Below are 14,715 nucleotides of genomic sequence, written 5' to 3'. Positions count from 1 at the left end.
CTTAGCCACTCCCAATCTCTATTTAAGCTTAAATTAATAGTATCCAATTTGCAAATGAATTCCAATTCAGCAGTTTCTCGCTGGAGTCTGGATTTGAAGTTTTTTTGTTGTAAGATAGCGACCTTCATGTCTGTAATTGCGTGACCAGAGAGATTGAAGTGTTCTCCGACTGGTTTATGAATGTTATAATTCTTGACATCTGATTTGTGTCCATTTATTCTATTTAATACTGCTCCTCCCTTTGTGGGCAAACCCTGCTTTGGTCACCATTGTCCACACACATTAAAAACTTCCTTGGCTACCTTTTCTTTTACAAACTAAACCTGTCTGAAAGACAAAATACAATTATCTTGTTGAGTGAAACTGGTTCAGTTCTACATGGAGAGCAAAGTGAGAGGGCAGAATTATGTTCTGTAAGAAAGCGATTTTAGCTAATTTGGTAGCTTTGAACTAAAATAGCTATGAAGATATTTATGAAAAACAGGACCATCAAGATGTTCCTTCCTGGAATGTCTCTTGCCTAAAAACAAAGACACAGTATCAAGACAATCACCAGCACTCATATGCAAATTGTGGTCTTATCAATCCCACAGAAAGGGCCAGGAGGGTGGACTCTCTCTGGTTAAAAGAAAAGGAGTACTTGTGGCACCTTAGAGACTAACCAATTTATTTGAGCATGAGCTTTCATGAGCTACAGCTCAAATAAATTGGTTAGTCTCTAAGGTGCCACAAGTACTCCTTTTCTTTTTGCGAATACAGACTAACACGGCTGTTACTCTGAAATCTCTCTGGTTACAAATCCCAGACTACACACAAGCAGCTACAGGACAATGTTACAGTTCCCCAATTCAAATGAGTTTAGCCTACTGAGGTCTGTCAGGTAAAACTAACAAACCTAATCACGTTGATGAATAGTTTTAAGCAGGGGTGGGCAAACTACGGCCCGCCAGCTGTTTTAAGATGGCCCCCTGAGCTCCTGCTGGGGAGTGGGGTCTGGGGCTTGCCATGCTCTGGCGCTCCAGCTGGGGCGCAGGGTCGGGGGCCGCTACATGTGGCTCCTGGAAGCAGTGGCATGGTACTCCTCCGGTTCCTACATGTCGGGGCAGCCAGGGGGCTCTGCTCTGCATGCAGCCCCTGCTCCAAGCGCTGCTCCCGCAGCTCCCATTGGCCAGGAACCACAGCCAATGGGAGCTGCAGGGGTGGTGCCTGCAGGCGGGGCAGTGTGCAGAGCTGCCTGGCCGCACCTCCGGCAAAGAAAGGATATGCCGCTACTTCCGGGAGCCACTTGAGGTAAGTGCCACGTGGAGCCTGCCCCCCGAGCCACGCCCCAACTGCATATCCCAGCCCTGGTCCCCCTCCCACCCTCCAACCCCCTCAATCCCAGCCTGCATCACCCTCTTGCACCCCAAATTCCTCATCCCCACCCCAGAGCCCACACCCCAACCCCCTGCCCTGATCCCACTCCTGCCCTCCAATCCCCTCAGTCCCAGCCCAGAGCCCCCTCCTACACTCCTCATCCCCAGCCTGGAGCCCACACCTCACCCCACCCCATCATCCCACTCCCCCGCCTGGAGCCCCCTCCCGCATCCTGAACTCCTTATTTCTGGCCCCAACCCCCCACAACCAGAGCCCACCCCCCCAATTCTGTGAGCATTCATGGCCCACCATACAATTTCTATTCCCAGATGTGGCCCTTGGGCCAAAAAGTTTGCCCACCCCTAGTTTTAAGTGTCCATGAAAACAGTTTTGTTTGGATGTAAATATTTCCCTGCAGCATTCAAACACAGAACATTGCAGCTTTATGCTAATACACACCAAGAAATGAAACTGATCGTTTGGGCAATGAAAATAAACTGAGTAAACTGAAGAGCAAAAAATGCTGAGAAGGTACATTTTCAACATCTAACATACTAAGCAAAAGTTTTAGGTTGTTTTTTAAAGTAAGATTTTGGTTCAGTGATCATTTAAGAGCTTGCAGAAGTTGCAAGCTGTTCTGGAACACCATCAGCAGAGCATTTTAACGGCTCCCTTATTAACAGCTGACTGGCACAAGTGGACAGTTTAGACATACCATACGTGAGTGATAAATATTAAGAGCAGGTTGGTTTGGTTCCAACAAAAAGGCAACTCTTAGCTGTATCCTTAGTAATATGCCAGTGTTAACACAGGATGGGAGCAGAGGGGTTCCATTGGACAACACTGATGGTTGCACAATTAGGCTGTATGTAACTCCTTTGGGGGCAACAAACAACTGTTTTCAGAGAGCAAGCCTTGGGGAGGTGGTGAGCAGAGCAAGCGGGTGCAGTGTTCTGCATTAACATTCCTGGGGAATGCTGCCAGTTGTTTTGTTTTGCATGTTCACTGAATCTTTAAGAAAAATGTTACAGACATGCACACAAGTGGTAGTACATGCAATGTGAGTTCAGTGTAGTGATGACAGTTTTTGCTGAGCGGACAACTATGCAGCACTGGCCCCTTCCCTGCCACTTCAGAGAAGAGATCACAGGAATAACAAGAGGGCAGCTGCCTTATCTGGGAACTGTTTGGAAATCCAGCTTGAGCACAAGTATGCTGTGACAGACAACCAGTTACAGCTAAGAGGCAAATTCGGAATAACCAGAGAGGCAGTACTGACCTAAAGAAAAACAAACTCTTGAGTCAGGAAGCATGCATCTTTCCATAGACTTGTGTGGCCCTGGGTAAGTCACTTTCATCTCTGTATCTGCCTTTCCCCATCTGTAGAATAGGGCTCTCTCTTCCTATCTCATGAGGAAAGGGATTAATGAATGTCCACACAGAGTTCTGTACAAGTAAAGTGCTATGTACAATTACCCAGGCAGGCAGTATTTAAAAACCCATAAGCAGCAGAAAGGCTGTGGGTGTGACTGGAGGAGGAACTGATGGGTTCCGACCAAAGCCCAACAAAACAGTCTTGGAAGAGTTCTAAAGGACTCAAAAAGAAAAGGAGGACTTGTGGCACCTTAGAGACTAACCAATTTATTTGAGCATGAGCTTTCGTGAGCTACAGCTCACTTCATCGGATGCATACCGTGGAAACTGCAGAAGACATTATATACACAGAGACCATGAAACAATACCTCCTCCCACCCCACTCTCCTGCTGGTAATAGCTTATCTAAAGTGATCATCAAGTTGGGCCATTTCCAGCACAAATCCAGGTTTTCTCACCCTCCCCCCCAAACTCACTCTCCTGCTGGTAATAGCCCATCCAAAGTGACCACTCTCTTCACAATGTGTATGATAATCCAGGTGGGCCATTTCCAGCACAAATCCAGGTTTTCTCACCCCCCCACCCCCATATACACACAAACTCACTCTCCTGCTGGTAATAGCTCATCCAAAGTGACCACTCTCCCTACAATGTGCATGATAATTAAGGTGGGCCATTTCCAGCATAAATCCAACCATGAGGAAGTAACAGAGCAATATAAGAAACTCGAAACCTGTAAGTCATCAGGCAAGATAGGAGCCTCTGGTGAAACAGTAGGAATATACAAGGAGATGCAAGGTCCTTACAAACAGCGCTGCTCTTGGAGATTGGAAAGTCATTAACTTAGTGGCCCAGCTTTAAAGCCAAAGGATACCCTGGACATCAGAAGCTAGAGCATCTTGGCTGTGATACTGAGGGAACTGATGGCAAGTCTAAGAAGTGACTAATACAATGTTTTGCAAAGTAACATATAACCTCAGGAAGTGAAGGCAGCACAGATTCTACAAAACAATAATCATTCCTCCCAAACTCATTACGAGTTTCAAATGTAAATCACACCAACTGGACAAAACCCATCTTTTGATAAGGTTCTTCATACATGACTTAATCATAGAATGATATAATATCAGGGTTGGAACTCAAGAGATCATCTAGTCCAACCCCCTACTCAAAGCAGGACCAATCCCCAACTAAATCATCCCAGCCAGGGCTTTGTCAAGCCTGACCTTAAAAACCTCTGAGGAAGGAAGAGTCCATCACCGCCCTGGCTAACCCATTCCAGTGTTTCACCACCCTCCTAGTGAAATAGAGTTTCCTAATATCCAACCTAAACCTCCCCCAAGGCAACTTGAGGCCATTACTCCTTGTTCAGTCACCTGGTACCACTGAGAACAGTCTAGATCCATCCTCTTTGGAACCCCCTTTCAGGTAGCTGAAAGCAGCTATCAAATTCCTCCTCATTCTTTTCTTCTGCAGACTAAATAATCCCAGTTCCCTCAGCCTCTCCTCATAAGTCACGTGCTCCAGCCCCCTAATAATTTTTGTTGACCTCTGCTGGACTATTTCCAATTTTTCCACATCCTTCTTGTAGTGTGGGGTCCAAAACTGGACACAGTACTCCAGATGAGGCCTCACCAATGCCGAATAGAGGGGAACGATCACGTCCCTCGATCTGCTGGCAATGCTCCTACTTATACAGCTCAAAATACAGCCTTCTTGGCAACAAGGGCACACTGTTGACTCATATCCAGCTTCCTGTCCACTTTAACCCCTAGGTCCTTTCTGCAGAATTGCTGCCTAGCCACTCGGTCCCTAGTCTGTAGCAGTGCATGGGATTCTTCCATCCTAAGTGCAGGACTCTGCACTTGTCCTTGTTGAACCTCAGATTTCTTTTGGACCAATCTTCTAATTTGTCTAGGGCCCTCTGTATCCTACCCCTACCCTCTAGCGTATCTACCTCTCCTCCCAGTTTAGTGTCATCTGCAAACTTGCTGAGGGTGCCATCCACGCCATCCTCCAGATAGTTAATGAAGATATTGAACAAAACTGGCCCCAGAACCGACCCTCGGGGCACTCCGCTTGATACCAGCTGCCAACTAGACATCGAGCCCTTGATCACTACCCGCTGAGCCCGATGATCTAGCCAACTTTCTATCCACCTTATAGTCCATTCATCGAGCCCATACTACTTTAACTTGCTGGCAAGAATACTGTGGGAGACCGTGTCAAAAGCTTTGCTAAAGTTAAGGAATAACACGTCCACTGCTTTCCCTTCATCCACAGAGCCAGTTATCTCATCATAGACGGCAATTAGGTTTGTCAGGCATGACTTGCCCTTGGTGAATCCATGCTGACTGCTCCTGATCACTTTCCTCTCCTCTAAGTGCTTCAGAATTGAATCCTTGAGGACCCTGACTTTTCCAGGGACTGAAGTGAGGCTGACTGGCCTGTAGTTCCCCAGACCCTCCTTCTTCTCTTTTTTAAAGATGGGCACTACAATAGCCTTTTTCCAGTCATCTGGGACGTCCCCCGATCGCCATGAGTTTTCAAAGATAATGGCCAATGGCTCTGCAATCACATCCACCAAGGCCTTTAGCACTCTTGGCTGCAGCGCATCCAGCCCCATGGACTTGCGCTCATCCAGCTTAAGAAGTTGAATTAACAGGAAATGGCATTGTGAATTACTGCCTCTGAGGGTGGAGAGGTTAGCAGTGTGAGCCTAGGGGCTGGCAGTAGGTTCAGCTTTGCACATTTATTAGTGAAATGGAGGAGGAAATGGACAGTGAGTTGAAACTATAAGCAAGTTGTTCTGTGAATTAAAAAGCTATGGAAAATGGTGAGAAACTTCTGATGGATTTAAACACACTGGGGGAACAAGCAATACAACAGCAGGTGACACCTAGCTTGGGTAAATATAAGTTAATTCACACGAGCCAAAAGGTCTGTTAAAGAGCTTCAAACTTGCAGGATCCTCAGAGGAAAGAGAGTCTAATGCCGGGGTTTCCAAACTCTGGTACATGTACCCCTAGGTGTACACAGGAGAAATTGTGTAATGGTGGATTTTATTATTTTATTTATTGCATTTTCATAATAAGCTACTCAGAGGAAGCTTTAAAACTCTGTGGGAATTTGTTATATAAAATACGGTAATTAATTTATTTCAAGATGTACCAATGAGAATACAGATACGGTGACATACAGAGCCCTCACTGCCGATCACTGTAGCGCTTTGAACTTGCAGCTGGTAAATCTGGAAGGGGGTACGCAATAAGAAAACTTTGGGAACCTTGGGTCTAATGAACAGAAAAAGCCGTCTGTCCAGCGCACTGCAGCACTGAGAGGCTTGAGGGCATTACAAATAGAAGACATATTCCAAACAGTGGCGTATGCTCATCTAGTCTAGCAGGGCCAGTTTCAGTCACCTCACCTTAGAGGTACTGCTGACAATGAGCAGCTCCAGAGAAAGGAACAAAGGTGTTTAGAGGGTTACATGGTAGTTACAGATGAGAGTAAGTATCAGAGGGGTACAGATGAGAGATGGAAGTTACTTAGCCTGGAAAGGAGAATTAGAGGAAATTTGATGAGGTCCTTAAGACTACAGAGAGCCCAGGGAAAATTGATCAGTCCTCTTTTGTTTTTATGCTGACCCACAAGACAGATATGTAATGTTAAGTTTTACTGTACTTTTGAGGGGTTTAGATTAAAACGCAGAGTTCACGGCATGTTTCAATCTCTCTTCAATACAGTCCAAAAGTCAGGATATGTTCCCCAGTAGAGATGTCCAATTGAGATGAGAAATCCCAGCACTAACACTCACCCACAGTATTTTCCTGCCCCAATCCATAAAGACTCTTTTCCTTCCTTTATAAGGGAAACTTTCCAAGTCTCCTGTCTGCCAACAAAACAAGTTTTACAGTCCATGCCACTTAATCATTTCCCTGTGTTAAAGCTCCTGATGCTTTAACTTGTGATGAAACCTGAAGCCCATATACTGTGGCACACAGCATGAATGAGCAGGGACAGAGAGGAACCTACACTACTGATTAGCATACTTGTGACAACATAATCCTCAGGAGGCAAGAACAAACTATGCTTGGGTCTCCGAGGGCCCATCCACATTAGGAAATTGACTTGCTGCTGACACAAAAACAATGAGGAGTCCTTGTGGCACCTCAGAGACTAAAATTTATTTGGGCAGAAGCTTTTGTGGGCTAAACCCCACTTCATCAGATGCATGGAGTGAAAAATACAGTAAGCAGTATATATATATTTTAATTCCCATCTTTTCATGTGCTGTAATATATATATACTGCTTACTGTATTTTTCACTCCATGCATCTGATGAAGGGGGTTTTAGCCCACGAAAGCTTCTGCCCAAATAAATTTGTTAGTCTCTAAGGTGCCACAAGGACTCCTCATTGTTTTTGCTGATACAGACTAACACAGCTACCACTCTGAAACTTGCTGCTGACAATTACTGCTAACATAAATGGGCAAAGTTATATGCATCTGCGATGGAAAATGTGATTGAGACTCATGTTTCTGCCATGAATCTGAAAGGAGTTTTGCCCCCTCTACGCTAGTAGTTAAACTGGCTTTAGCACTGATTCAGGTGGACCTGCTACTGACAGATACCTAGGGAGAGGTCAGTTTTGTAACAGATTGAGCCAGAATGTCTGCGCTGCAAGTAGTGCTTTCCTCAGGTATTTATAACAATAAGGAACCCAATTTTTCCTTAAAGCTGCCTGCTGAGGGCAGCCATCTTGCTGAGGTGTCATTTGGGAGAGCACAATTAGAGCCCATTACCAGATAGTCAGTTCCCATTTACTAATATTGGTTAAACAATGATATATTTAAAAGATAAACAATCTTAAAAGCCAAGCTGAACTAGTTTACTCAGTTACTGGACTCCCACATGGTGTGATCAGAGGAATCACCTCAGCAAGATAGCTGCCACCAACAGGAACCCAGAAACTGTAATTAAAATAGTATCATTTAATTCAGTTAAAGAATGATTTGTCTTGTAATCACAGGGTGGGAAGAGTTTTCCTAAGCAGAACAGGAGCAGATTTATTTTAAGACACACTCAAATGTGACTCAGTGTCAAAATGTGTATCTTAGATCAACAGTTCCAGCATGAACTCTGCCATGGGCACCAAACCGATGGCAGATCCTTGCTGCAGCTGACCCATCAGGACAAAGCAATCTGGTGTCATGCCAGAGCTGTTGATCCACAGCAGGTCTGGACTTTGGGACCTGAAAAAGAACAAAGAGTTAAGGTATGGATTTCTAAGGCACTGAATGCCCCTCTGACCCTGGCGAATGGCTTGTTGCAAATACTCTTTTGTTTTGAAGATCACCTTTAAGTTCTGTGGCAGCTCATCTCGATGGCTGCACATTGCACAGTGGCTGTGCAGCTATCACCCAACTGATGTCTGAAAAGTGGAAGAGGACCTCCATTCTCAGCGTGTAACAATATGAAGCAAGATGCCGCACAAGAAAATAGAGGATTCCTCTCAGTTACCATATGGCATAACCACATCTCCAAAGGAACATGTCCACGCCTTCTCACATTGAGTCCCTCAGCAGCTCCCATTTCCATCTATCTGGTTACTCTGAATTTGTTTTTAGGACAATCAGTATGATTTTTTTAATCTGCGGTATTTTGGTTGGAGGTGCTGATGGCCATCAACTTCCCAAGAATCTGCCATTTTCTTCTATGCCCTAACGGAGTCTAAAAACAAAACCTTCCCACAACTGCTGTCCTGTGGGGTCCTGAGGGCTACACCAGGGGTTCTCAAGCAGGGGTACGTGTACCGCTGGGGGTACGCAGAGCTCTTCCAGGGGGTACATCAACTCATCTAGATATTCGTCTAGTTTTGCAACAGGCTACATTAAAAAGCACGAGCAAAACCAGTACAAACTCAAATTTCAAACAGAAAATGATTTGTTTCTACTGCTCTGTATACTTGACACTGAAACGTAAGCACAATGTTTATATTCCAATTGATTTTATAATTCCCTGGTAAAACGAAAAGTCAGCAATTTTTCACGACTAGCGTGCTGCGACACTTTTGTATTTGTAGGTCTGATTTTGTAAGCCAGCAGCTTTTAAGTGAGGTGAAACTTGGGGGTACACAAGACAAACCAGGCTCCTGAAAGGGGTGCGGTTGTCCCTAAAGGTGGACAACCACTGGGCTACGCTACCCGAGACCTCATGGTGTCCTCAGGCGTGCGTGCCACTGAATGGAAACACCCCCCCGAAAGGGTAAAGCGAAACACGAAGCAGTGGGGGGCACGCTGCCCAGCAGGCCGAGAGCGAGCCCCCGCCCCTGGAGGGCCCGGTTTACTAATGGCCACACCGAGGCCGCTCTCGAAGTCAGAGGAGGGAAACCCCCCGAGGGAGCGCGCAGGAGGCCTGAAGGGGGAGACGAGGGCGCCGGGGCAGGAGCCGAAGCTCCCACCATCTTGGAGCCACATGACTCGGCATTTCTCGGGCAGCAGGAAGTGCCGCGACCGGCCGGGGAAGCCAGGCTCGGGCGTGCGCGGGCAGCAGGCGGACACCAGCCCAGCTCCGGCCCGGCCCGGCCCGGCCCGGCCCGGCCCGGCCTTCCCCGCCCCCGGCTCCGACCCGCCGCGCCGGGCCCGGGAAACCCGCCCCACAAGGGCCGGGCCGAGGCGCCGGCCGCGGGAAGAAGGAACCCAGCCGCCGCCTCCGCGGGGTCCGGTCGGAGCGGCGCGGCGAGGCGCGGCGGGGCCGGGCCGGGCTCCCGGCGGCGGCGGCGGGGAGGCCGAGGCCCCACTCGCCGGGCCCAGCCCCGGCTCCGCCCCTCGGGGCCTGCATGACACAGCAGGATCGGGCCCGGCGCGGGGCGGGCTCGGTGCCGGGGCAGGCCCCCGGCGCTCCCCGGCCGCTCGGGCCCAGGCCGGGGCCTACCGGCGGCGGGGGGCCGGGCCGGGCCGGGCCGGGCCGCGGGGCTGGGGCGGGGCCCGGGCCGGGCCGCACTTACTCGGATCCCGAGGCCATGGCGCGCGGGGCGGGGCGGGGCTGGCGGCGGCGGGTCTCGGGGTCTCCCCAGCGGGCTCGGCTCGGGCTGGCGGCGGCTCCGGGCGCTTCGCTCTGACTGAGCCTCACAGCCGACTCATCGGAAGCGGAGCTCCGCCCGGCGCCGGCTACTCTGCCTAGCAACAAGCCGCGCCCGCCAATCAGAAATTTAGGCTGGCAGCAGAGCGGCCAGTGGGAAAAACCGTATTGCCCTGGCCAATCAGAAAGCTCCAGCCGCCACCTCGTCCGCCAATCACAGTGCCCAAGGAAGAGTGGTGACTCTACCCGGCAACACGGAACGTACGGCCAATCACAAAAATACGCCAATGGAAAAACGGGGCAGGCAGGGTCCGCCCACATTGCTATCCTGCCTAGTAACGTCTCCACCAGTACCTAAGACCTGGTAAAACCTGGACAGGTTCAGCCAATCAGGAAGGGAAGTAAGGTGATTGACAGACCAATATTAACCCCTGGGTGGGGGGGTCCGGGCTGCTGCTGGTTTCTCTGCCCCTTGGGCCAGAGACGGGCAGTGAATGAGCCCCTGGGCCCAGTCCCACCTCCTCCAGCTGAGAGCAGCCAGTCTCAGCAGGGACCCCCAGCCCCTGCACCCCAGGCTGGGATGGTGCTGAGAGAAGTGGGTTTCAGCAGGGGCCTCGGTGCCCAGCGGCCGCTGGCTGGGGACACGGTGCAAACATCTCAGGCCATGCTTTGCAATCCAGGTCTGCCTCGTGTGACCTGCTGGCCATCGCGCTGAGTGGAGCGATGAATTCCAGGGAGGCTGCATGAACGCTGGGCATGCCGGGTGTCTGTCCTTGGACACTTGCGTCCTCCTCCTTGTGCTCAGGGGACAGTCAACAATTGACTAATCTGCCCTGGCAGGACAATGAGCTGCTGCCAACTGGGGAAACCTCTTCTACTGAGCTGGTAACCAGGCCTGGAATTACCAGAGGGACCGGAAGTCACAGCGGGTGGTCACAGTGTGCCAACGGGGATTGCAACTATAAAGGGAGGTTTTCTCATCAGCCATTTTTAGGAGAGGTAGGGACTGCTGGGAGATGCAATGGAAATAAAGTTGAGCAGGAGGAATCCCCTGAAAAGACAGTGACAAGTCCCAAAAGACACTTGCAGTAGTGAGGAAACTGAGGCAGGGATCTGCATGGAGATTTGTTGCTTTCCATAGATCAGTGCTATCTAAAAGTAAAGTGTGTCATGGGTTTAGAAATTCCTTCGCAGAGCCTGAGAGTTACTTGTTTACACTGTCACGTGGGTCCAGAAAGGGGAAACAGTCAACCAGGGGGCTCAGCAGCAATGTTGGAACAATGAGAACATGCAGCAGCTGCTTGGGAGTGTCAGGCCTACCTAGGCATGTGGACTATGGGGTCTCCACCGCCAAGAGGGGTGTCAGATGCTGGATCTGCACCTGATGTGTGTGCCTAACGGCCCAGAGACAGTGCTTAAATTCTGCCTTGGCCCAGCAAGCTGAGAATACATGGGACCCAAAGTTTGGGGCCAGTACAGCAGCCTGATGAGTGTCTGCCAGTTGGAGCTCATCCAAAGTGGCCAGCTGTGACCTGGGGCACAAGGACTCTGGTTAAATGGCTCAGAGGCCCAGCTTTGGTGGTGACACAAGTCTACGGTGTGCAGTCACTTTCATGCCCACTGCACCCCCCCAATCCTTTACAGAACTTAAGTAATGAGAGGAGGAGAAATTATGAGCCGTGGAGAAGGGAGCAGTGCTGTGGTCTGTGCTCAGCTAGGATCTGAAGGGATGGAGAATGAATGAAGCAAACTGCTAGGTAGAGGCTGTTCCACGTGGCAGGTGAGGCTGCACGAAGGGGCAGAGAACGGTCTGCGCTAGACAATCCGAGAGGGTAGCACAGGGAGACCAGGCCTGGAAAGTTTCCTGCAGCAAATCCACGCTTAGACTGACCTGCATGAGGAAGTCTTGGCTCTGCTTGGCTGGGTGTCAGCTCTTTAACTCTACTGGCCAGTCAAGCAACCGACTCTGGGCTAGGCCTGCCGTGTCCTCACCGTGCAGGTTAGCAGCCGGTGCACCCCAGTACCGAATCGCTCCCCATTGATATCCGGCCCCTGCCGCTGGCTACACCATGTAATTCCCGATTCTCTGCCCTGTTTGCTACCTTCACCTTAAATCACCAGTTCTCAAACTGTGGGTTGTGACCCTGTTTTAATGGGGTCACCAGGGCTGGTTTAGACTTGCTGGGGCCCAGGGCTGAAGTCAAAGCCTGAGCCCCATCACCAGTGGCTGAAGCCAAAACCAAAGGGCTTTGGCCATGGGTGGTGGGGTTCAGGTTACAGGCTCCCCGCCACAGGACGGCAAGGCTGGGGCTTTGGCCCTCTCACCTGGGGCGGTGGGGCTGGGGCAGGCTCAGGCTTCGGTCCCCCCATTGGGGTCGTGTAGTAATTTGTATTGTCAGAAGGGGGTTGTGGTGCAATGGAGTTTGAGAACCCCTGCCTTAAACCACTGCTCCTGTGTAACTCACAGCTTTGTGAGCACACACAATAAAACAAAAGTAGGTTTATTTAAGAAAGGATAAAGATTTAACTAGAAATGAGAGAAAATGATGGAAACAATTGGTTACAACACAAAACTTAATCATACAATGCAAAGCTGGGTCTCCGTTTATTAATAGTTACCTCTCCTATAATTACCTTGCCTATAAAGTAGGTTTTCCCTCCAATGCTTAGTCTGTTGCAGGGCTGGCTGGTTTCACAAGAACCAGGATCCAAACATTCATGAAAACACCACCACTTCACAAAGGGTTTCCTCAGTGACTGGATCCAGAGGACTTCTCTCTCCTCTGTGAGATCCATAAGATCCACCCTGGGTCAGACCAATGGTCCATCTAACCCAGTAGCCTGTTTACGACAGTGGCCTATACCAGAGCTTCAGGGGGAGTGCAATTCTGAGAGATTCACCCTGTCATCTGGCAGTCAGAGGTTTAGGGGTCGCTACAAGCATGGAGTTACATCTCTGACTATCTTGGCCATTGTTGGATTTATCCTCCAGGAACTTATCTAGTTCTTTTTTGAACTCATTATACTTTTGGCCCTCACAACAACTCATGACAATGAAGTCCACAGGTTAATTGTGTGAAAAAGTACTTCCTTTTGTTTGTATTAAACCTGCTGTCAATTAATTTTATCGGGTGACCTCTGGTTTTAGTATTGTGGAAAAGGGTAAATAAAGCACTTCCTTATTCGCTTTCTCCACACCAGTCATGGTTTTATAGACCTCTAATATATCCCCCTTTAATCATCTCTTTTCTAACCTGAACCACTCTCTCCTTTTTAGTCTCTCCTCTACTCCATATTTTTGATTTCTTTACTGCCCTTCTATGAACCTTTTCCAGCCTTTCTAAGATGGGCTGACCTGAACTACACACAATATTCAAGGTGTGGGCACACCATGGATTTAGAGAGTAGCATTATGGTATTGTCTGTCTTTGTATCCCTTTCCTAATAGTGCCATTCTGTTAGCCTTTTTAACTGCTTCTTCTCACCGAGGAGATGTTTTCAGAGAATTATCCATGACGACTCCAAGATCTCTTTCTTGAGTGGTAACAGCTAATTTAGACCCTCAAAATTTTGTATGTATAGTTGGGATTATGTTTTCCAATATGCATGATTTTTGCATTTACCAACACTGAATTTCATCTGCCATTTTGTTGCCCAGTCACCCAGTTTAGCGAGATCCCTTTGTAACTCTTCGCAGTCTGCTTTGGACTTGACTATCTTGAATAATTTTGTATTATCTGCAAACTTTGCCATTTCACTGTTCGCTCCTTTTTCCAGATCACTCATGAATACATTAAACAACACAGGTCCCATTATAGATCCTTTCTCAGGGGATCCTGCTGTTTACCTCTCTCCATTGTGAAAAGTGATTATTTAGTCCTATCTTATGTTTCCTATCTTTTAACCAATTACTGATCCATGAGAAAACCTTCCCTCTTATCCCATGACTACATAGTTTCCTTCAGAGCCTTTGGTGAGGGGCTTTGTCAAAGGCTTCCTAAAATTCCATGTACACTATATCGACTGAATCGTCCTTATCCACACGCTTGCTGATCCCCCACACAACATTCTAATAGACTGGTGAGGCATGATTTCCCATTATAAAAGCCGTGTTGCAAATCGTGTGCATGTACATGTCTGATAATTCTGTTCTTTACTATAGTTTCTACCACGTTAGCATCACATTAGTTTCTCCGCAATGACTGTATCGTCCTTGAGTGCTCCTTTAGCATCTCAACCGTCCAGTGGCCCCACTGGTTGTTTAGCAGGCTTCCTGCTTCGGATGTACTTAAAAAAAAATTTGCTATTACTTTTTGAGTCTTTGGCTAGTTGTTCTTCAAATTCTTTTTTGGCCTTCCTAATTATATTTTTATACTTCATTTGCCAGAATTTTTGTTCCTTTCTATTTTCCTCACTAGGATTTAACTTCCACCTTTAAAAGGATGCCTTTTTGCCTCTCACTGCTTCTTTTTCTTTGTTGTTTAGCCACAGTAGCTCTTTTTTCGTTCTGTTACTATGTTTTTTAATTTGAGGCGTACATTTAAGTAGAGCCTCTATTATGGTGTATTAAAAAGTTTCCACGCAGCTTGCAGGGATTTCACTTTTAGTGCTGTACCTTTTTAATTTCTGTTTAACTAGCCTCATTTTTGTATAGTTCCCCTTTTTGAAATTAAGTGCTACTGTGTTGGGCCGCTATGATGTTTTCCCCGCCACAGGGATGTTACATTTAATTATATTATGGTCACTACTACCAAGCAGTCCAGCTATATTCACCTCTTGGACCTGATCCTGTGCTCCACTTAGGACTAAATCAAGAATTGCCTCTCCTCTGGTGGGTTCCAGGACTAGCTGCTCCAAGAAGCAGTCATTTAAGGTGTCAAGAAACTTCATCTCTGCAGCCC

General features: G+C 48.2%; 1 protein-coding gene across 1 annotated transcript in view; it reads right to left on the bottom strand.

The window, feature by feature from the left end:
• The window catches only part of VCP (valosin containing protein), a 33,375-nt gene extending 23,486 nt beyond the window's left edge, over positions 1 to 9,889 (bottom strand). Inside the window, exon 1 of the mRNA XM_048850229.2 lies at positions 9,741 to 9,889. Within this exon, the coding sequence (XP_048706186.1) occupies positions 9,741 to 9,757 (17 nt within the window). The 5' untranslated portion in view covers positions 9,758 to 9,889. The remainder of the gene's footprint in view (positions 1 to 9,740) is intronic.
• Between the last annotated feature and the right edge of the window lie 4,826 nt (positions 9,890 to 14,715).

This window comes from Caretta caretta, chromosome 5 (assembly GCF_965140235.1).
Source record: "Caretta caretta isolate rCarCar2 chromosome 5, rCarCar1.hap1, whole genome shotgun sequence".
Lineage (NCBI taxonomy): Eukaryota > Metazoa > Chordata > Testudines > Cheloniidae > Caretta > Caretta caretta.
Note: the sequence above shows the minus strand (reverse complement) of the source record. Positions and strands in the feature narration are given on the sequence as shown.